The sequence below is a fragment of the Rhea americana genome, unplaced genomic scaffold (genome assembly GCF_003343005.1).
Source record: "Rhea americana isolate MKP2758 unplaced genomic scaffold, rheAme1 scaffold_169, whole genome shotgun sequence".
In the NCBI taxonomy this organism is placed as follows: Eukaryota; Metazoa; Chordata; class Aves; order Rheiformes; family Rheidae; genus Rhea; species Rhea americana.
This window is the reverse complement of record NW_028185805.1, coordinates 1,289,837-1,313,959: the sequence shown is the minus strand read 5'-3', so window position 1 is coordinate 1,313,959 and position 24,123 is coordinate 1,289,837. Positions and strand designations below refer to the sequence as shown.

Sequence of the window (24,123 nt, the reverse complement as noted above, 5' to 3'; positions counted from 1 at the left end):
ATGGTGTAGTCATCCAAAAGTGTAACATGAAAAACGGCTTAGGAGTCTGGTTTTCTGTTATGTTGTCTTAGGCAAAACTGAGACRGACCTGCTGAGATTTGAATCTGTGATTCCAGTTGTGGTAAAGATCCGCTTTCTGCTTCACTGTTGAACCCAGCTGCGGGCTTCTACTTATTTTGTGGGTGGATATCACAAAATACCTGAGCGCTTGTCTGGCCTTTCAAGGGGCTGATTTTATTTGCTAAACAGTAGAAAAGTAGCCCTCAAAATTTTGTAGTAATTTTTGAGAGGTTAGTCACCTTGCTGAAGTCGTAACAAGCACCAGAGCATGCAAAGGAGTAGCAGGGACATAGAGAAATGASAGTAACACAGTGGAGGTGTGGGAAGCAATGCAAAGTACTTGTTCCCTGTGTTTAATTTATTATATTTCTAGTGTTTTTGGCTCCTGCTGGTCCAGGAATCTAGAGAATCAAAGAAATGCACTTTCTACTAAACTAGTAGGGTAGTAGCTGTTTCTTCTCAAGGCTCTCCTCTGCCCCCTCCCTGCCCCCCCCCTCCCCCCCGGGCTGTATTCTTTTAAAGTACTTTCAGCTATTCTCCATATATTTTTTCTTCTGCTAGGTATTGTTACATTAGCCTCTGATCTCTAGATGCCACCARTTTGTTCCTTTTGATGGTCCTTTTTTGCTTAGTCACTAACCCGTAAACTTTGAGGAGTAGAKGTTGTGCATACATAATGCTGGTATCTGAATTCCAGATCAAAACTTGTAAATGCTGTTATATGAAAATTATTTTTTCATGTAGAAGCATAGAAATAAAATGCATACTCCTGAGTCATACAAATCTTGGCCAAAGAAAAGCAACAGTTCTCATTAAGGATAGTTCTGTAAAAGTATATGATACCTAGATAGACAGAGGTTTATAAATACTGGATATTGCTAGCTGACATGAATTTTAAGATGTAGATTAGATTTAGGTGTAAAAATGTATCCATTTAAGGTGATGATATTTTAGAAGAAATTTTAAATAGGGTTTTTCTGGTGTTTGTAGAACAAAGTACGCTGGAAGAACTTTTGACTGTCAAAGAAGCTGAAATATCTCTGCAAAACATGAATGCATTTAGACATTTACTATGTAGGTGGTTGAGAGTACTGTAGTCTTTGATTTTGCTGGACAGTTCTACAAATAGAGAACGAGTATCCTGCACAGTTTAAGGTAGTGATTGGTAAAGTTGGCTATAATACAATTTCAMCATTCATGGCCACAATGAAGAGCAGAGAAACAAAGAAAAATGATTGCAAGAGAAATAGGCAGAAACTGGGTAAAAGCAAATACAGTATCATAAGAGAAAGGGAGAGGAATAAGAACGAAGAATTAAAATATTTTAAAATGGAAATAAGTCAGTCGATTGTCAGGTGATAGTTTCCAACTTCATCCTCAGTTGGTAAAGAAAATTACATGCTCCCAGTTTGGAAACTGGGCTGCTGCTACCTAGAATTAGCAAAACGAAGACTCTTACTTCACATGCGGCTRAGACAATCAACAGCTCCGCTCAGGGGAGGTCTCGGCTCCCCTCGATCCCGCCACCCTTGTGCTGGCACTCATTTGGGCCTCCAGTGAGCTCTTTTGACATAATCTGGCAGAAACTATTCAGACAAAAAAAGTCTTGCCAGATTAGCAGGTTGTCATAGCTCAACATAGGTCTAGGAAAGTGCCCTGCACTTTTACACAGGAGGGTAAAAGTGAGGAAAGAGTAGGATTTTGAACACGAGCAGTTAGAGTTGCTTAAAGTATTACAGAAGTGCCAGCTGAGAGATTGTTTTGCATCTTTTAAACTTTTTTTTTTCCTTTGAAAGCAATGTAATACTGTACCTAATCATCTAGAACTAATTTCTAATCTGAGAAAAAAATTTAAGATTTTTAATTTTTTTCTCCTAGCTGCCTACTGTTATCTGCTATACTTTTTTAAAAAAACTTTTTTTGTACTTTTCTAAGGGTAAACCTGTCTGAGTGTTTTTCCCTGAGATAAGTCTCCATAAATTTTCTTTTTGATTGATTCTTTCAATTCTTTTTCACATTGAAAAAAAAAAATTTAGTTTTCCATCTATTTGAATTACTTCATAATTGCCCAAGTCTTTTGGTCCTTCTGGAACTTTGTCTCTGTTTTTCTTGACTTGGGAGTCCTCTGTCTTCCTTTTGATAATGAGAAAATGAATATTCTTCACTTGTTGTCAAATAATGTCAAAAAACTTGTATGCCTTATTAGGTTTGCGTCTTAATTTTTATGCCATGTCTTGTAACTGAAAGCTTTAATTGTACTTTTTTAAAGTTTTTTTCTTTCCCTAAGTCATCTTTTTTACATATATTAAAGGACTGTTTTTATTACAAAATACTATGTATAAGTATTTAATCCATAAAGTTAAAGAGAATATGTGAATTAAGGTATTACTTTGAAATATTCATGAGATTCCAGAGTTCAGGAGATTAAGAGGGGCTCAGGTGACTTATCCTGTTGTACAGAACATATTTTAAGCCGCTTTTATTTCTAGGTGTGCACCATGTCTACTGGTATAAGAAATGGTAATTCTACAGTTCTTGAAAGACAGTTTAACTGTACTTACTTCAGGTCTCTAAATGGAAAGTTGATATCTCAGAATGGTTCRATTGGAACAAAGAGTGTTTAGAGAACTGGAGGTCTCTGAACAACATTAAAACATTTATAGAAAAAGACTTGGAAAAAATCAAGGATGAAACCTAGAAGTTTGAAAATGGGAGAATGTTGACTTGTATGACAGGGATTCAAGGATTGTTCTGAAAATTGCATATTGGAAATGTGCATATGGAAGTCTTCTTAGCAGGAAGAAGCTGAAGGTACAATTTGGACTGAGAGTGATACKCAATGCACTGGTAGTGAATGCATGAGAAAAAAAGGAAGTTACAATTGAAAACAGTTTTGGGTTGTTAGGATGGATTTTCTTTTAATATAAGAATTTTCTCTGCAAAGCTGATACAATATGCATTTGGTATTTAAAAGTATTCAAAAGGTTACAAGGGATATCCCACTTAGAAATATCATAGGATTATCCAATCAAAAATAGTTTCCTAAGCATGACATGACAACATTGATCCAGGCTGGTTCGAGGATTGCAGCTTGTTTCAGCAGGAGTCCAGATACATAGCTTCTTAAAAACAGAAAAGGAAAACTGATAAATGAAATTTTGGTGTAAAGTCCAGAGTGCTTTAGCAAACTATTCAGATATATTAGTATATGCCAAGTTCAGCAGCAAATAAAACTTTGGGAGTCTTGATTATCATTTATTTCTGTCCTGGGATGGTAGGCTTTTAACTTCCAGTAAAATTTCATCACATTTATAATGTGAAACTTGCTAAGTGGTCACTTAAGTTTTGTGTCTGTGTTTCTACTGAGGAGGGAGGTTTTGAAATTAGTGTATAGAACTGGAGGGAAGGAACATGAATTATTTAAAATAAGCCAGATATATACTTCTCTCATTTTAAGGCAGAAAGTTAGACTTAAAGAATTTTAATTGTTTTGTCATATAGCTTCATGTGATCATGATTCAAAAAATATATTTAGATGCTAGTTAATTGATTCCTTTTTTAATATGTATGTAAATACTTCATATTTTGAGAAGGTTAGGCTCCCTGGCCTAGTATTTGCATATATAGAGTACTTTTCGTTGTTTAGCGCTTACATTGCAGGAAAACATTTTTAAAATACAATTTTGGGAAGAAGAAAGGGGAGAATTTTAAAGACTAACTTCATCTTATAGAGAARGGATGCCAGAGGGACAGTGGGTTTCTCTGCAGAAGAACTCAGAGCATAGATTCCTGCTCTGAAATTCAGTTATAGGGGACTTTGCATGTTAAATACAGACAACTGTATTTAAGGAGACAAAGGCTATAAAGGGTTTTAAAAATGAAAGGTTAACAAATAGCATCTATTAGCTGGATAAAAATGCTGTAAAGTTGCAGTGAAACGAGACAAGGAGGGCCAAACTAAGAGCTGACTGTTTACTTCTTTTTTGGGGGGTGGTTTTGTTTGTTTGTTTTTTTGTTTTACTGCTCTTGAACTCGGGGTTTTGCCCCTTCCCAAGAGCAGCACATGCAGACTGACCTCGGAAGAGAGCAGAGGGGCTTTCTGTTTGCTCAGCGAAGATACACAGCTCAGAGCAGAAGGGGCTGCACGGAGAGGAAGTGAAATTGCTTCTTCAATTCGCAGCAAATTGTCCAGGTAGAGTCAGGTGAGAAAGCTGAGGCAATCCAGGTGAGCTGAGCCAGTGGTCAGTGAATAATAGCTCTTCTCTGTTCTGTTTCCCTCCTGTTCATTTTTTTCCTAGCTGTATTCTTACGTGTTTGCTTGTTTCTGTCCTTTTTGGCTTACCTGTGAAGATTCTGCTTCTCCAGATACCGTCTGTTTTACAGATTAGCACTTCCTCAGTTCTTCCTGTCTTGTTTTGATAAGACTAGAAACATCACGTCCCTGTTCACTTCCCTTTTCTCCATAAAGTATGCCCTTTCTCTCTCTTGCTTCTAGTAAAATGTACTGTACAGAGGAGATCACCATTTAAGAAGCATTTAGACGATTTCCTGAGGTCTGCTGGCCCTGGTTGCCCCTAGGACTGTCTGTTGCAGGCTGAGCTTCCCTGGTTTGCTTATTCATTGTTTTGTTTTGTTTTGCGTGAGTGGATAAGTTCAGTGAGCTCTCTGCCCATCTGTGCACCTGCTCCGCTGTCTCCTGACAGGTAGCATATTACGAGAGAAGAAGAGAAAAATTTTTGGTCAGTTATAGGRCTTCCCATTTGCTTAACTAAATGGTGAGTATCTCACTGGTACTCGTACCGTCATACCTCATGATCCTGGCCTCCTGTGGATGGAAGACTACACCATCARTATGGTATTACGGTCTCTCTTTGTATGGGAGACGTCTCTACCTACAATATTTTATGGTTTTGAAACATGGCCTGCATACAAAAATGCCAGATTATCTKCTTGTCATGCAAGATATTATAGTAGCCTTAAAAAAATAAAATATCTAGGTTTTACCTCAGACTCCAGAAGACACTTTTTATGGAAACTCTTGCTTTATCAAAAAAACCCTCACTTTTATGGAAGCTTTTTAAACCATGCTATGCATAAATTGCTCAGGCATATTCTGCAATTTGGTCTTATGAAATTAGTAATTAATGCAAAGGTGCTTTTATCAAATATAGCAACCTTTTTTTCAGAATGTTGTTTCAAAGCTCTAGTAATAATTCTAGAAGTAAATGATTGCTGTTAGTTTTAAGGATTTTAACTTGTTTTAAGGATTTATAATCTTTCTTTGAAAAATGTAGCAGAATGAAATTTCATATACAGAGCTGAATATTATAAGAAACATCTTTTCTGTCCTCTACTAGATTATGAAAAAATAGATTTTCTTGTTTGTCAAAGTCTAGATGTTAAATGTTGACCTTTAAGTACATGATAAATGCCTGAATCCACAGATGCATCTTGAAAGAAGTTGGTTGTATTGCCTTTAACATACTCAACAAGTTTTACTCCAGCTTCAAATTCCAGACTTCTTCTGGAAGTATAATACATTATTTAAACCAGAATTATTGTATATGTTTGAAATAATTTTGTCTAAAATGATGTACACTGGAAATATACTAGTCTTTCTTCCTGAAAGAAGTCAAATGATTATCACTTGTACTATTGTGGGGTAGCTGTAAGTGATTGAAATATATATTATTTTGAGAATGACCGCTGCTTAAGGATATTTCCTACTTTTTAATGATTTACTAAGAATCCACTCATCCTTAGTAACTAAGTTTAGTAAGTGCTGATGCCCAAAATTGAGGGATTTTAAACAGATTTTTCTTATTTATACATATATTTTTATACATATATTTTTCTGTAGTACCTGTAAGTTTCAAGTGTCTTGGCTAAATGTATGAGACTTTACCTTTTGCTTTTTAAATTATGTTTGATGCTAAATTTATGTTTCATAAAAATAATCTTTAAATCATCTTTCAGACTAATAGAAAAGAAAAGCTTGTCTTTCTTGGGCTCCTCTCACATGATAGCTTGAAGAAATTTTCAGTTAGCTGGATTTTGAACTACCTTTTGTCCGTTTATTGTAAGCATTTTAACAGCTAATGTTTTTAGCTAGTCTGGAAGTCACAGCGTGTATTTCTGTTCGCTGGCAGCTACGCGTTCCTAGGAGCAGCATTCAGCGGTGTGAGCGGCTCCCTTTCCGTTCTCCGGGCCCAAAGGGCTCCTTGCTCCCAGCACAGCCGCGGCTTACAGCTCTGTTGGGAAGTCGGGCAGCGCAGCACGGCGTGCGGCACCTCCTGCTTTCAGGAGGGAGCCCCCCACAAAGCCCCCCGTTCGCCGCCGCAGCGAGGCAGCGCGGGCTTCTCGCTGCTGTCCCTGCCACATAACCACTGGCTAGGCTGGAGGAGCTGAAAAGAAAGCTCAATAAATAGCGCAGGGGGCCTTCTCCCTAGCAACCCACTGCCTTGAGCAGCTGGAGCCTTCACACGGAAGGTCATGTGGTTGACATGTTTGTCCCCTAAAGAGAGTGCATATGAATTGTTTTTTTCAGTTCTCTGTATCTTTAAGCTGTGTGAAAGCAGGTTTTAGCCAGCCGTAAATGCGATGAGACTAGCCAGTTGCAATACTACTATCATCTCACTCTGGAATTTGTGAACTCTGAGAGCTAAAGAAAATAAGGATGGGCATCTGGGGTGTTTACGGAAGAATCAAGGCTAATTTTCTTTTTTTTTTTTTTTTTTTTCCTTTTTCTTCCCCCCCCCCTTTTTTTTAACAGTAATGTTTGTATTAAGAGTACCAGCAAAGTACATGTAAGACACACAAGCTATATTATATTTAGCAGATCTATGAATTGCTCATATACTTGTAAACAGCTGGAAGTAATTGTGAACTTTTAGTACTCACATTTTAGCAGCTGTTGAGAATTATTTGAAGTGTTTACTGAGAGCAGAGGTCCTTCTAAACTTTCCAAGTTGTTTCCTCAGTTGGCCTAGAAATTTAAGACTGACGTCAGTTGTGTTTTTTGCATTTTACTTTTTTTTTGGTTCTCTGATAGTTTCATACAGAGTTCTGAATTATACTGTCCTTTGCTGTTAGACTGCTCTGACTTAGATTTTGCAGGGAGGTTGGAGGGAGGCAGTGTCAACAAAACTGTTTAATTGCACTGTCTTTTATTTTGGAAGTAAAACATTTTTGAACATTTTACGAAAGGGGGAGGGGTAGGTGAAATCCAGATAGAATTTTTTAAAATATTTTCTTCGTAATTTTCCTTTAAAGATCTTTGAAGCTGTGACTACAGGAGTAGCAGTGATAGTCTAAGAAGCTATTTCGAGACAGCTGCTCCCTAAATATTAACATTTTATAATTGAATAAGCCTAAACATTTCAGTTTTTTACTCTGTATTGTAATACATGAGTTTATTTTGATTAGTCAGTATTATCTTTTCAGGACATCTCTACCTTTAAATTAAAATGTCTTCAGTTACCTCCACAGCTTGCTTTCCCATGTGATAGTGTTCAACCCTGAATCCTTTATTTAATGAAGCACATAAGAGAAGGCACTTGAAAGCTGTATACTAATTGATAGTAACAATCCTTCCACTCTTCATCACAAGCAGTTACTTTTGTTTTGTTTCTGTAAAGAGACAGACTTGTCACTTTCTTTCCAGGTTAGTAAATCTGCTCTGAAATAAAGTGTTGTTTTCTCTTTTTTTTCTATTTCTAGGTGAGAACAGAGATTAAAAAACATAATGAGACGTGTTTTGCATATGAAAACATGGTTATATTTCAGTACCATGTTGAGAATCAAAGGCTTTGTTTATGTACTAAAATATTAGCATAACTGGAAGCAATGAAATCAGCTGGCACTGGAATCTCTAGGTTTTGCAAAAAGTATATATATATATGTATATATTCTTTTGGTTGATATCTGAGTTCAGTGCCTTTGCTTCAGCTCGAGGATCTTTGCAGCCATTCATAATGTATAAACCCAACCCTTCAATAGAAAACTGGTGGGGCTAGGGGGTGAGAAGAAAGGAAACATAAATGTGACAGGTCAGAATAGACCTATCTGCACATATTTTAATTAGAAAATCATTAAACTATTATTTTTGTAATAGTTGCCTCTAATCTATATCTATTAGAACAATCATCTTGGTTGTAGGTTGTTATGCGATGTGAATTGGTGACATTATCTTGGTAGTTAAATCGTATCATTTACTTAAATCAGGAAATGTTAATCCATTTGTCCTGATATCACCAGAGTTTGTCAATAGGATCTCAGAGTTTGACTTGGTTCAGTCTGCTCCAAAAGCTACAACTGGAATTAAGACCTGCATAACAGAGGTCATGTTTGATTTCAGATTTGTAGGATGTTCACAATACTTGCAGTGTGCTGACAGAATCCTATGTGGCAAATTTATGCCATAGCTTTGCATGCCTAGTAGTGTCTTACTCAGTRTGGTCAAGGCTTGGCTTATTTTTCAGAATTAAACTAACCAGTGAAGAGGAAGGAGTTTGGAATGTCTAGCCTCCCAAAACTAGAAATACCAAAAATAAAGTGGTTCTCAAAAATTTTAACCAGGCTTGCACATTGCTAAAGAAAGAGCTAATACTGTACATTACACTATTGACAACTATTTCTTTTGAATCTTAAAATATCTTAATACATAAATCTTAATAAACTTATTTTACTATAATCATGTCCTTTCTCAAACATTTCAGAAGATGTTGTGTTCATGTATTCTTCTAGGATTCTTGTCTTTGCTCATACATATGTTGTGAAAGATGTGCTTCTCGTCAGGAGTTTTRCGAATTGCTGAAGCCACTGTGTGTGGTTCATGGAGGTTCTTGTCACTGATTTTATTAGCACTATTAAAAGGCTGAGGAGGAAGGGAGAAATGAATGTAAGTTGAAAAAGTGTTAAAGCATAATTCTAGAATTAAGTACTGTTGAATGTCTTGTATAACTCCTCTGAAGGACATTTTCTCAAAAGCCCAAAATGTTATGATTTAAATATGAGCCCTTTATGTCCATCCCAAAGAAATGWCAGGACAAACATGGCAGTCACTTAAGGTCCAACAGTATGCTTCAGGTGATTTTGTTGTGTTTTTTTCCACGCTCCTCCTCCCCCCCACCCCCCCAGTGCATTAACAACTAGTACCTGGAGAGTATATGGTGAAACTGTGGGTTCCACTGATGCTGCTTTTCAGTCTAGCTTATAAAAATGTGCTTCGTGCTTTTTCTGTACCTTATCTATATTTTCTTGTTGCTGAAATGCAAGGGGGCCGAGGGAGCATAAGGCCTCTTAAAAATATTATTAGTAAGCCAAGTATTGTGAACAGCAATATGTCAGATAAGGTGATGGGGAAGTGTAAGAAGATACGCTGCCTTTTCCCCTCAGTGTATTTTTAACATTATGACCCATGAATTTGTCAAGTGAGACAACACAAACTTCTTTGCATATCACTTGAACTGAGAGCTTGCTTTGAAGAAGATAAGCAGACTGTGTTGCCCAGAAGAAATAATGATGCTAATTTATCTTTGCCTGTCCACCTAGACATGGCAGTGTGCATCAATATTGAAAAGGAAATAGAGAAATAACTGAGCTGTAGCTTGCCACTCATTCAACACCACAATATCATTAATGGCATATAGGATTCTTAGAAATACGGTGCTCCATCACCATCAGAAGTGTCAAAGCATCAATGATACGCAATTCTATAAAAAACTGTTGGTAAATATTTTAACTATCAGTATTTATTTCTGGGCATGGATATTTTTTTCAAAAGTTTTGCTAGGATTTTTGAGGGGAAGGGATGACAGAATGTTTATCCTTTCACACCAAGTAGTAACATAGCTTGCCAGAAGTAAAAGTTAGCATTTTCAAAAGACAGATCTGATGTCTTGCAATGCATAATCAATTAGGAGTTTAGTTACTCAAATTCAAATTATTCATAAGGCTCTTTTCTTACATTTTTTACATCTGATTATTGTCATCTTGTCTCTTAGGATTTCATTGCTGTAGCTATTTTAGTAGTCTGTTAAGTTGGATATAAGAAAAGACCTTCCAAACTGAACAGATTTTAAGCATGTATACCTTAGCTTCAAGGTTTCCAATTTATTTTTGCTTATGATCTTTTACAATATATTTTACTTCTGGTATCTCTTTTTTGCTTCTAATATGTGCATGTCTAGGAATCTGTAGTATATTGTGTGCAAGGTTTTTTCTTTATAAATTATGAATGGAAGGTTTTTGTCGCTGAATGGAGACATTCATGTGTAAAGGATGTTTAACTGGCGCACAGTATGTTTGGAATAGTTACTGATCTACAAGTGAATTGCAGTGGAACATTTCTCTTTGTCAGGGAGATAAAAGCATTCCACAGCATGTTGAGTCAAAAAGGGTTTCATAGTGCCAGCCTATGGAGCTGCAGCTGTGCRTCTACCCTGCAGTTGGGGACTGCAGGAAGGCAGGGTGACAGACCCCTCCGGGCAGCAGTGCCACTGGATAAGAAAGATAAGATCGGTAACAGTAAAATATTTCCATGGTGCTATTATATTTTACCAAATTTAATGCAAAACTAGTAACTTGCAGGTATTTTCTATGATGCAGATAGGAAGATGTTCATGATTCTTCAAACCGCTTATTTCATGTATGTGTCTTGCCAGAGATATGATAGTAGAAAAGTTGTTTATTTTCTGTGTGAATTGTAAATGATTTTTCTATTTGAGGAAAGATTTTTTTTTAAGTATTCTTGTTCATTAGCATAGTATTTTTTCTGTAATTGCCAAGTTTTCTGCTGTTTTGTTTGACGTGTATTTAAAATAATGTCTTAACTATGTACATTATGTTATTTGCAAAACTCTCAACCTGAGGTAAATGCAGAGAAAATCATAYGGACTTTGACAAATTGTTTTAGCTRGAGGAGGTAGTTCCTATCTCTCTGAGAGTGGCAGGAAAGGCACCAAACTGCCAGTGAGTATTTCTATTTAAGCAGAGATGGTATGGGGCAGGCAGGAGTCTGCAGGAGAAACTGCTGAAAAGGTAAGTGCTGTTTTTTGGTTCTCTTGTGTCACAGGATGCTCTTGGCCGTTGTTTCCATGTGCCTGGTGGAATAGGGCTCTTACAGTTGACTGGGAAGGATCAAGACTGGTTTAAGCCTCTGTATTCACAACTGATTTATGCATGATTTGGCTCCACCCTCACTTTCTCTTCCTACCTGCTGCTCCTTGTCTGCTCTTAGAAGGATAGCCATGAAAGAGCTGCTACTGCAGTGCTCTCTTAACTGAAGCCAGAACGGCTGCATTTGAAATAAGCTAAAGCTGCAGGCAGGTGTCTGCTGCCTTTGCTAGGGCTGGGCTAAGTTCAGTTCCTGAGAATCCAGATGAAGTGCAGGAATGTGTGACAGGGTTGCAAAAATGTCATGCAAAATGGATGGCATTTGGAAGCTGGACTGTCAATCAAAGTCACTCCTGTCACCTAAATAAGCACTTCTACATTATTATGAAAGTAGTAAAAATTACATTTGTCATTTTTCAAAGTGATTACTTTAGAGGAAGAATGGGGAAAGYATATGTGTAGGTATACAAATGCTCAGAGCGATTTTTGTTCACAGGGTGGGTGGTAATGAGAATTACAATACATTTTGAGACTTAACTGGGTAAGAATCATAATGTCAAAAGAATTTTATTAGGATAAAGTAGGCATGCTATTGGTGACTGGATTGTTTGGTCTGTGAATTAACTGAGCTACAGTCACAGAACTAAGTAGCTTCATAGAGGTCAGTTTTGATCCAGCAGCAGTATGGCAATGCAGCATGTGTGTTTGCTAGCTCGTGGATCTCTGCTCTGTGATAAATATTAGTACTAGCTCATTTTTTTCTCTGTGATGGCATCTCTTTCTTCTTTTCTACTATAATTTATTATATGCTTCTCATTTCATTATTCCACTTTTTTTGTGTGTGCATATATGAAAATGATTAGTTTATGTTAGCAGATACTTAAGTCTGAATCTTGATTTCCTCATGATACTGTCTTTCCTTCAGGAAAGGCTGCTTAAATTAATTAGATTGTTAGTTCTCATATTTGACTTTGTATCCCAAATACAGAATTGTTTGGACTACAAATCTACTGTGCCATGGGAAGGATAGGGTATCCAAGATCCCATAGTTRAAATAATTTTTTAATACTTTTTAATATTTTAAGGGATATGCTTTCTAAAATATCTGTATAGTATCTTTAAAATAGTGTAATACAAAAAGCATTTATTTGCTCATTCTCACTCATTAGCTTCCCAAAGKTTAGTTCTGTCCTTTAGCAGATTGGTTTGGAAAGCATAATGTTACACAAACCAAGAAAAAGAGTAGAGGATATGGTTCTTCCAGGAGCCTGTATGAAATACGTTTGAAGTAAATATATGTTGAAAGGCTTTACATTAGATGTGTAAGTAGTTTTGCTGATATAATTCAAACGGTGGTATGTTTTTATTTACACTATTGTGTAAATAAAAAGAGGTTGTCCTCTTTTTAAGTCCTTCAATGAAATAGTGCACTTAATGTGCTTCTGTTCAGAATCTGCGTGCTTGCCACTTGCAGTTTGATACTATGTGTATCACTATATATCATGTGGGGATATTTATATACAAATAAAAAATRTTTGGCACTCCTAAGTATGTGCTGTATGTGTATGAAATTTAAAATTTAACTCATCTCTCAAAATGAGGTGAGGCTTTTATATGAACGGTTCCCAGGTGATCAGGTAATGAAGCCACTTTTTTAAACAGATAGACATACACATAGCCAAAACAAGAAGCTTGATTATAATCTTTTTCTTATTATTCAAAGTAGTAAAAGGAGCAGAGGAGAATCATAATATTATGATATTATTCTTAATAGCGTTATTACATATAACTTTAATAATTGTAATGATTTTCACAAAAATAATTTTCTCAAAAAATCGTTTGTATTGAATATCTCATGACTGGTGTATACCCAACGTGAATTTTTGTTTTTTACAAAGTCTCTTCTGTCCTTTCTTTATTCTTCATGTGCAAAAAGGAAATTCGCATTTCAAAGCAACATGATAAAATAAAAAATACAACTCTGTGGAGAARGTAGCTTGATTATTGCTGTTTACTCTTTTTGATAAAATGAGAAAATGATACAGTTTTTGGAAACTAGCAGTGGAAATATTAATAAAATAAAGAAATATAGTGAATTTGGTAGGTTAGATGCATAGCAAGGTATAATTAATGCTACAGCCAAGAATCTGAGGCATTTGGTGACTGATATATAATGATTTCAGAAGTATTAGTTAAGTGTAAGTATACCTCTGAGAACCTGAGGCTATCTGAAGTTTAGCAGGATTCAGGAAAAGTTTGCACAATGATATTGAACAGGAGTCATTGGGGGAGGGGGAAAAAGATGAAATGGGGTGCTTTACTCTGTTTGCTAACATGAAACCAGCTGTTGCTAATGGTGTTTTATTGCATAACTTTTAATAGCTTCAACTTTCTTGGAAACAGCTAATATTACCCAATATAGGAGGCAGAATTGTGGTTTTATTTGAGTGTCAGTACAGTCAGCATTGAACATTTTATTTTAAATTCTTTTATTTTTGGGAAGTATTCCCTAAGTCTCTTGTTAAACTCCCTTGTATGCCTTAAACCTTCTTTCAGATGCAGAGACAGTGTTTTTCCCCCTGCCATCACCACCACCATGAGTTTGTACTAGTCTTCTGTGTTTCCAGGAGGAGATAGCAAAGTTGGACACTCTCTGATGCTTCTGCAAAAAGGGAAGATTTAAAACATCATGACGTCTGATTCTTGCAGAAATAGGATAATTACAACTAAATAATGACAACAAAAGATTCTCCATCAGTTCTAATACTAAGTAAATATAATATATACAGATATACTAACAACATCGAGAGACTTGGTGGAGCTACCAATTATTACTAGCATTTTAAACTTTTTGATTGTTAATCCTGTTATAATAATGATTTAAAAAACAAGCACTTAAAATATTAGTGGTTGCTGGCATTCGGTCTCCTTCAGGTCTCTATTGCTAGCATAAGCCCAGCTGAGCTGCTGCGAGGGGTCGTGACCGTGGCCTCACACACGGTGACCGCTGCTGCTGGTGCAGAGTCTGCTTTGGTAGCAGTTCCCCTTACAGCTCTTCTGTGTCTGTATTCAGCGAGCAGCTGCAAGTGCTCCTGTTTAAAGATAACTGTTTAAAGTTTTTTCCTTGATCTGCATGTTACATTGTGCATAAGAAATACAAGGGAAAGCACTGAAGAATTAAGAGGATGATAGGTTTGAGTCAATCGCTTAAGTTTCAACTAAGCAATGCAAATCTGTCTCTAAGTGACCTTACCGATGTTTGCTTAAAGTAGCTTTCTCTTAGTACAAATGATTGAGCTTTGTTGTAGATACCGTACAGGTAACGTACTGTTCCTTTAGAGATTGCCTTTATATCCCCACGCAACCTCTCTTTGCTCAAGCAGAGTGCCTGCGGAAATGCCTGAAGCTAAGATAGATTGCATCCGTGTGCCTCATTTGATCATCTGTCAGTTACGAAGAGAGGAGAGGCTGGGTCAGACAAAAGCACAGGCCCGTTTCTCTCTCCTGCGACATGAGGTTTTGGCTCTTGGTAAACGATGCTCAAGTAGAGAACTTGATAGCACGGGATACCTGATAGAGTGTGCAAAAGGGTCCTGACTGCWTCTGTGACTAACAGCTTAGCAAGAGGTGGCAAGTAGCTCCCGCGAGCGCAGGGTGCCGCGGCCGGGCGGGATTCTGGGCAGCCCTAGCAGTGCAAGCGGTGAGGAGCACCCATGTCTTGAGGTGCTAATATAGTGCAACAAACAGTGCCACCTTCTGGGAGGAGTCGGGCTCATGCCCTTGCGATCTGCTTGGAAGCCTCTCTAGTGCCCCGGCCTCCCACCCCTCCCAGCACRTATGCGCTCGAAAAACAGCACGCCAAAAATGGGAAAGACGGGGCTGATGTGTCTGGTAATGCAAGTCCACGTCTTACATCTGGGACGTGTCACTGATACTGTCTCTAAGGAAGTGTTTAAAAATAYGTTTTGGAGAGTTTTTTTAAAAAAGAATAAAAGTTTATCAGCTGCTGAGCAGTACTTCAGAGAAGTAAATCACCAGAATAACAGTTAAGGACTTGGTCTGCTTTGGACGTTGCAGTCCACTGTTATTTTTGTAAATGTACTTTGTGCAATCTAGATAATTGCCTCACTTTTTCTCATAGGAAGCTTAGTGACCTATAGGAAAATGTTAAAGATCCAGAGTAAGGACAATTACTTTGCCTTCCGTTGCTTTTAAGTTTATGTAATTCTTCCTTTGGGGGGTGTCAGAAGGGAAAAATCTTTTCCGTCTTAAATTTGTCCTATAAATAGTTCCATTTGCAAATTATTCACTGTGGTCCAAAATCTGGGATTACAGAGTTACTAAAATTATCCTAGCAAATGGAATGTAAGATTCAGCATTTACTGAGACTCATTAATGGCTGTCAGATCAGTCATCTGAACTCTTTTGGGAGATACCGAACAAGTTTAGTAACATTAATGGAGCTTTATGGGAGATGCAGCTGACACTGTGGGTTTTTTGTTTCATTGTTTCATTTAAAAAAGAGAGGGGAGAGGGAGGGGGACAAAAAGTTAATAGCAAAAGTATAAGCATTATAAAGGGAAGAAGGGAAGAGAAATCCATGCATTAAAAAATTACTGAGATAAATTAGAAAAATGAAGTTAATATCCAGAATGACAAGGATTTTTGAACTCTGCATAGAAAAATAGAGTTGAGATTTTTTTTTTTTTAATTTTATCATGATTCACTCCATAGTCTAGATAATTTACCAGCAGTGATGCAATGGAATAGGCATTTCTAAAACAAAGCAACTTTTGCATGTAGATTGTAAGTCTAGTCTGCCATATTAAGCATACTATAATCAGTGCATTTTGTATTCTGGAGAGTCTGATTTGAAAGACTATAGAGTTTGAGGTCTGTGGATAGTACAGTACTTAACTGTATAATTAATTTATAGTTAAAATGGTAATTAAATATGTATTTACTTTTTAAATATTTATGCTAGATTCATTGTGTGGAATCAGTCCGTTATGTCACGCTTAAGAATAGCCTAAATTGTTATGATGTGTAATCTTTATTATATAATTTCCTGGTATTGCATTTAGGATTTTCATCTCTCACATCTGAAAGTAATTCAGCCTTGACCCATCTTACGGTGTTGATTTCCAAGCTGTAGATATTTTTTTATTGTTATTTATTTTTTTTAAGAGGAAGGTGTTAATAGATTCCATCAATTGAGGGGGAGGCACTTGAGCATACCTCGCRCTATATTTCCTTAGATGCAATTTTTCTGGATTAGAACTTCTTTGTGTCTTTTTGTTTTGTAATTTAGTAAATTACTTCTCCAAATTTTGGGAATAAAGCTTGTGTAACAGTTTTTTGCCTTAAACTAGCCTGAAGAATATTTCCCTAAAATTTTGGAACAACTAAACGTAAATATTCCTATCAACTGAAGTAATTTGAGAGAGATGTTTCACTGTTGCTGTGTTGTAACGGAAACAAATTATGTATTTATTTGGTTATTGATAGTGATTGCTATTCTTTGTGGCTTTTAATTCTGTTTTTCATAATTATTAGTGCTCTTGGAAGTCCTAACTCAAACCATCTGCAGGAGTTGTAGTTTAAGATAGGTAAACAACCCTTCCTGATATCAAACTTTCTAAGATTTTCACGCTATCATGTTACCCAGGTTCACTCATTACCTTGGAAAATCCTACTCAAAATATCTGGAAAATATTTTAATAACAGACAAGATAAGCTGGATTTCTTAAATTTTTAATTAGGAAAGGAAAATAAAGTGCAAAGAAGCTGACACTTAAACTTCTCCCTTTTCCATCTAAGTGAGAGTTTCAGTAATGGCATAGAATCTGAGAACACAAGATGGTAACTTAGCATTAAAGTAGACACTGATGACCTTGGATGGGATGATATGTACATCTTTATTGAATCTCTTATGTCACTGTCTTGTTATCTTGTTCACAGAATGTAGACTAAACAAGTGGCAGTATTTTTGGATAGGCAGATCAGAAAATGTCTAGTCTTAATGCTGCAAAGTTGTGCAATATAAAACTATTTTTGGTTAGTGACTGAAAAAGTGAGGTTTATGGGAGGAGAGTTTTTTCACTGAATGTTACATAATATTTATGCAAGCTACAGGATACTGAAAGTAGATAGCTTTATGGAAATCATTTATATTGAATCAAAAATTATTAATAATGTATATTGTATAAATAATAGTTGTATCCTAATCATGTATCCTAATCATCCCAATTATGAATTTTGCCTTAAAGCAATTTTTAATGTCATGTGTGGAAAGCTACTTAAAYAATTTTTTTCTGAAGCAGTCAGTATCCACTATATAAATCATGTTAAAATAAATTGTAATTATATGGAATTCATGGTGTTTATTCTTCTTTTAATCTGCTAATAACAGCAATTCTTAAAAAAAACTCTTAGAATTATGTATTATTTATTTTACTAAAACTTCTGATAAAGTTTCTATTGCTTTTGTGACTAATGATAAGCAGTCTTTTCTGTCATTAAAACTTGAAGACACTTATTCTAGGTCCCTTGGATCTTATGCACCAGTGAAACAGTAAGTTTTAACTTTCTTCCYATCTTTTCATGTGCAGGCAGAAGGAGAAGACAGCCTTAAAAAGATGCAACTGATGGAGCTTGCAATTCTGAATGGCACTTACAGAGATGCCAACATCAAATCACGTAAGCATATCATAATCTTGAGGGTCAGTGTAACAGTAGTATTTGCAGGTTTTGTTTCCCAAAGCTACTTTTTGGCAAATATATGGTAGTAACTTTGTTAAAGATAGGAAGGCAGTAAAAAAAAAAAAAAAACAGCAGAACAGTTGTTTACAATTGTAGAGGATCTCCTGGAGATGTGTTTTAACTATTTCCCCTCCCCTTCTGTTTTTTCAAACAGTATGTATGGGTTGAAATATTTACAAACACACAGTTTAATCAAAATTCAACCCTTAAGCCAAATTTTTCTATTTCACAATATTTTTTTTCTTAAATATATAAATCTATGGACTCCTTTTCAATTTTATTTTTTAGAGATTAATTTGAGAATGTTACAGAGGTTCAAGATGCTGTGAATACATTTTTCTGTATTATATTCCTTCCTTTCATCTTGCTTGCATGTGTCACCCCAATATTATGTTTTTCCAATGATTCATCAACTGATTTCACACATGAGTTCACAGAGATCAGTGATGTAATGAGCCATTTTTACAATTTCTTCTATTAGTTTATTGTGTGAATGCTTTTGCAAACACTAGTATGCACAATTTTAAATTTGGAAATTTATTATGTACARCAACTAATGAGCATATAGACCTACTATGTGTGATAATTTTTTTTCTTTGATTTTTAAATCTGAATTTTGTTCCTGAAAATGTAGTTGCAGATAGTGTTCCAAAGTAAATTTTTACTCTAGCTATGATACAGTTGTCAAATATAAGCACAGTTAAATTAGTCTTTTCACTAAGGGCCTACTGATATTTGCAAAGTTGTTTCTCTATATAGTCACCGTTTCAGTGTTGGCTAAGTTTAGAGGTTGGAATGCAGTTATGTCAGTCTGAGAGTGCTTACATCAGTGTAATTATTCTGATTTGAAAAGAGAAATAAGCAAGGGCTTTTATCACTACAATGGTTGGTTTTATATTTCACCCCTAATCAAAACCATAGTGTTTAAAACTAAATCAGTTTTAAACCTATTTTAGTCCCCAGTTTAATACAAATTTACGATTAAAATAGCTTTCAAATTAACTTAAATGGATGCCAACTATTGCATAGAAACTTTTATATTAATTTGAGCAATTTGTCTGATCTGTTTCGATTGGTCTGTTGCATTTGAGTATAAATAGGGGTGATGGGATTTTTTTTCATTTTTCTGAGCAGAGTTTTTCACACTAATACTCACTTTTTGATAAAAATGACTTTTTCATTTTTGTGTTTTGACTTAACTGAAAGCCTGAAGATGTAGAAGTGAATGATAGAAACTATTCRCTTTTAAAAAGGAAGGAAAAAAAWYMWTTTTTWAAWTYYWWKKTWRRMCYKRAMYTWWAAAAAAAAAAAAAAGGTCAAAATTTGAAAGTCTTCCCCAGTAATCCTGTTTTCTGACCACCTGTTAAATCAGTTTAGAACAGTATTAATCCACAGAAACTTGTAAATTTTTACTCTCTGACATGGACTATTACCAGCTGATCTATGTTAGTTTTAAAAAAGTTGTTCATGCTGTGTGCCAACAGACTTCAAATAGGACTTGGATTAAAATGTGCTACTACCATGCAAAAAAAAGAAAGAACAGAAGAAAATTAAAGCACCTATTACCTTTAACATAAGTAAAGCCAGAGTGAATTTCTGATATGCAAGGAAATGTTTTCTTKTGAGGTATTTGGTATGGAGATCGTTTTTGAGTCTATTTTATTCATCCCATAGTGGGAGAGGAGAAGCATTCTGTTCCCAGGTTATCTAGAACTTCACTGATCTGGAATCCACTGATTGAATTTGTCTATGCATTTGAATATAATTTTAAGATATATAAAAACTGTAGACTCATGGTAGCTCTACATAACTGAGTATCTGTGGACTCTGTAGTTATACTACATTTTATACTCTGTATTTGATTATGACAGTATTTTCCTTGTATCTCCTGCATGCATCTCAGTCTCATGCAGTCTTGATAGCAGAAGTGAAAAAATGTGGTCTAAATGGAGCTTTTGTGCTATGTAACCTGTTTGAGAAATCTACCTCACTGTTTTACAATGGCTTTTTTATTTTGCATGTTCATACTTAATCACACTGGAAAATGGAAAGCTGTTTGCATTTGAATGGTGTGCTTTGGCACTGTGTGATCAGCGCATGTACTAATGATTTCCTTTTATTTTTCTTCTTTCCTACTTTTCCCCTTTTTTCCCATTCTTTCCACATTTTGTACTGCTATCTCTACACTTTCTTCTGAATTTCTTTGCTTACTGTAGCAGCCCTTGCCTTTTCTCTTGCAGCAACAGCCCAGGCTCCAAGGATTATTACTGGGCCTGCGCCTGTTCTCCCACCAGCTGCCCTGCGTACCCCTACGCCAGCTGGCCCTACCATAATGCCTTTGATCAGACAAATACAAACCGCTGTCATGCCAAATGGAACTCCTCATCCGACCGCTGCAATAGTTCCACCAGGACCCGAAGCTGGTTTAATTTACACACCATACGAATACCCCTACACGCTGGCACCAGCTACATCAATCCTTGAGTATCCTATTGAACCTAGTGGTGTATTAGGTAAGATTTTCATATGCAGATGACTGCAGGTATATCGTATCTGTTTTTATTCTATTTGAAAGATAGATATCCTAGGGCTCAAAAAAAGCCTTTGAGACACCGATTCTTCCTCAGCTATATCGTAAAGTTACCTAGGAAGATTGCTCAAATGGTGTAATGGTGTAACTTTTAAACATTGTTAATATGTTTGCATTGTTAAATATGCGCATATAATAAGATTACTAAAAAGAACATTTGTGTGGCACTAGTTGGCGGATACATAGACAAAAAGAGAAACAAATATAAATTGATCTCTTCTGTAATACACATAATTTTTACTCTCATAAATACCACATTTGTTTGTGCTTTCTTAAACATAAATTAATTTCCAGCAGTCTTTAAAGAGATAACTTTTRATTTTGATAAATCTTTCTGGTAGAAAAATTGAAGAGAATTGAAATGTTTCCCCCCCCCTATTTTTTTTGTTGTTGCTTTATAATGGATAAATCTCCCTGGTGTCACAAAGCTGTAAATCAGTGTGTAAGCAGAAAATAATTTCAGTGAATAAATATATAGAAAGTAAGTTCTGACCAAAGGATTATACAGTCAGCAACTTTACTGATGGCTTCTTTTATATACAGTGGATTGAAATGTCCATCATTCCTAATAGTTCAGACCATTGACTTGATACAGCAAGGCAAGAATATTACAGCATCTGGTACAATTTAGTTAGCTGGTCAATATGGAACAAGTTGTTCCAATAGAGTTTCTCACATCCTGAATCTCTACAGAACATAAATAATTTTTCCTCTTTAGTTTGCTCTGAATCACATATGACCTTGGTCCTGCTTAATACTGTTGATTTTATAGGACTTTGTTCTTAGTTTGTTTAGTGGCAGTTATTGATTTACACAAATTCTAAACGTCTCTGATGAACATTGGACAATGAGATTCAGAGTCAATATTTTGTTGAAAGAAATGTAAAAATCCAGTGTTTTGCTTCAGCGACGAATTGTTGTCATTTGTGTTATTTGTATGTGTGTATGTTTCCATGTTACATTAATACAGTAAAAAGGAAAATGTACTTCAGACTTCTCCCTTTCAGGATTAGTGAGAGTTGCTAATAAAAATGTAGCAGGGCAAAAGTATATAGTAGGGCTGTCTTTGAGCAATTTAAAGCTGTTGTCCATTATCCCATAGCCAAAATTCAGTGACAGTATGGTAACGTCATCATTTATTAATCTCCTACAAACACTTGCATGTGCTCTCGAGCTTCTTCACCTGCCCAATTTATGAGTCCTCACTGTGGCACCTACAGCACCTCCTGAGATGAGCTGCAGTTACAGGTATCAAGTAGAGAAATATGTCATTGCATAGCAATAGCAGTATGATGCAGGGGACTTTCATTGATCTCTTGCAGAATTTTATATAAAAGGAGAGGAAGAAGAACTACTCCTAAAAATGGCCATTACATACTTCAGGGCATAGCTAAGAGCACAAGTGAATTGCACAAACTAGAGTCTTATTTAAAAACAGTAAAAAAAAAGAAAAAAGCCACCACTTAAGTAGCATAGAATCATTTATTCTAATACAGCTGCTCTATCATGTGAGCAGTTGTATGCAGTTAATTGAATTAAATGAGTTTTTCATTGAGTTTTAATTTGTAATGTACTCATTCTCATTAATAATATGCTTAATTCTGTCTACTTTGTGGTGGTCTATTACAATATCTTAAATTAATTCCATTAAAAATAAGATTAATGTGTCCCTATTAGTACTTTGGGGGATATTGGTGTTGAGATCAAATTTTAGTTGGTGACTAACTTTTAATTCCCTTCCTTTTATCTTTAGGTATGGCTTTCCCAACGAAAGGCTAAGAATTCAAGAACGGTCTTAACCGATCCTTCATCAGATCTGAATTTTAACAAATGCTTAGTTTTCAGCAGCCTTGAAAAAAGCTTGGCCTAGCAGTCAGTGACTTACTTGCACTTTTTTGCACATAGATATAAAATAAAATAGTGCTATTAATTTGGATTAGCCCCTATTATTACAGAGTAGCTGTAATTTATGAGTGTATAGTAGTATACTGACTGCTAAGTGTTTATATAGTGTTTGCTTTACTAATCACCTAATTCATTGCAGTTCATACTTATTGACTTAAAATTTAAAATCACAATCTGTAGGCTTGAAGAATTGCTTTAAAACTTTATTTGTGGTAGAACTGGAAGTGATCTTAAGGTTAGGAAATAATTGTCAGTATTAAAAAATGGCATTATTTAAAATAGTCCTGCTGCAAGAAAGGCACTTCAGTGAATATGTGACTAGTAAAGCTTAAATGTGCTTGGGTCTAATAGATTTCATGAAATACTGTAATTTTGAGATTGTAAATGAATGGATTAAACAGGTTAAGGCCAGGATGTTTAAAATAAATGCAATATTAATCTGCACAGACAAACTTCTTAAGGTTAAGATATGAAACTACTGTGCCTTAACTTGTCGCTTTTCTGAAAATGAACTTTTGTAGTTAATGATCATTTAAATCCATTTTGATAAACCTGCTGTTAATGTTTTCTTTGAATGTTTTCTAACTTTGTCTTGGTAATTGCAATTTAACTAGGTGCGGTGGCTACTAAAGTTCGAAGGCACGATATGCGTGTCCATCCTTACCAAAGGATTGTGACCGCAGACCGAGGTTAGTTTAGTTCTGCAGTTCTTGTTTGTAAGAAATGCTTTGAGTGTTCATGAGATTTGCAACACCACAGCTGGTTAACCAAATACCATATTAGACCCATTCAATATTTTTTTCCTCAAAAATCTAAATAGTTAATAATTTAGAGCTTTGGGAATGCTTGCAGTTTTATAAAACATTTTGTAAGCTTAGCTTTCCCGGCTAAATGAAATATATAAACTTTGTGATATATTTAATATAAACATTATAACCATTCCCTTTTTAAAATTATTTAAAGATCCATCTACTTCAGGAAACACTATGAATTCAGTACTGCAATAACTAATTTGTTTCCCCTCCAAATTTATTCTTTTAATTGGTGTGGAAATATCAGATTGGTGTTGCAAAATAAAATGAATGGGTGATTTCTTAATGAGAAAGAAGTAAAGGAATATATGCCTCCTGTCTGTGTCTGGAGAAATCTGAAGATTTAGATTTTCCTTTTTTCCAATAAACTTTTGAGCCACTGTACTGTATATTTTGAGGAGGATGCACGTTCTCAGATACCTAACTGAATTCAGAAAGGTAAGGGCTGTGAAGATAATACTTCAAAAGTTGTTTGAGTTTGAATTAATAAGGTCAGGAGTGGGGAGTGTTTTGGTTTTTTGCCAAAATGGATTTTTTGATACTTGTCTTTTGCTGCTAAAATGTGTAACCTGAAGGAGAAGCAACTTCTGAAGTACTGTTGGTGAGATGACATCCAATATTTGGGCATCTCTCTCTAACTGTTGAATGGAAACTAAATCTTCATTTTTCTCCTGTTCCTGAAATGTAATGTCTTTGGACCCCTGAATGAAGTATTTAAGCTTATTCAGAAAAGTGATATTTTCGGTTTATTGACATTGGCTAGGAAGCAGTGGGTGCTGAGCACAGGAACTCCTGAGTTCTTGTCCCAGCTCTGCTGCTGACTCTGTGTGGGTTTTGGCAAGTCATTTAATCTCTCTGTGTATGTTTTCCCATCTGTAA

The 24,123-nt window shown here is 35.6% G+C and overlaps 1 protein-coding gene across 7 annotated transcripts in view; it reads left to right on the top strand.

The window, feature by feature from the left end:
- QKI (QKI, KH domain containing RNA binding) overlaps positions 1 to 24,123 on the top strand; it is a 163,596-nt gene that overhangs the window by 129,351 nt on the left and 10,122 nt on the right. For 2 of the 7 annotated variants that reach the window (XM_085300777.1, XM_085300774.1), the window contains 3 exons: positions 17,787 to 17,874; positions 20,178 to 20,450; positions 23,047 to 23,121. In XM_085300777.1, the coding sequence (XP_085156903.1) occupies positions 17,787 to 17,874; positions 20,178 to 20,450; positions 23,047 to 23,121 (436 nt within the window). Of the gene's footprint in view, positions 1 to 17,786; positions 17,875 to 20,153; positions 20,451 to 22,280; positions 22,390 to 23,046; positions 23,122 to 24,123 lie in introns of those variants that run through there. The other 5 variants (XM_085300775.1, XM_085300772.1, XM_085300778.1 and 2 more) reach the window with 3 other exon arrangements.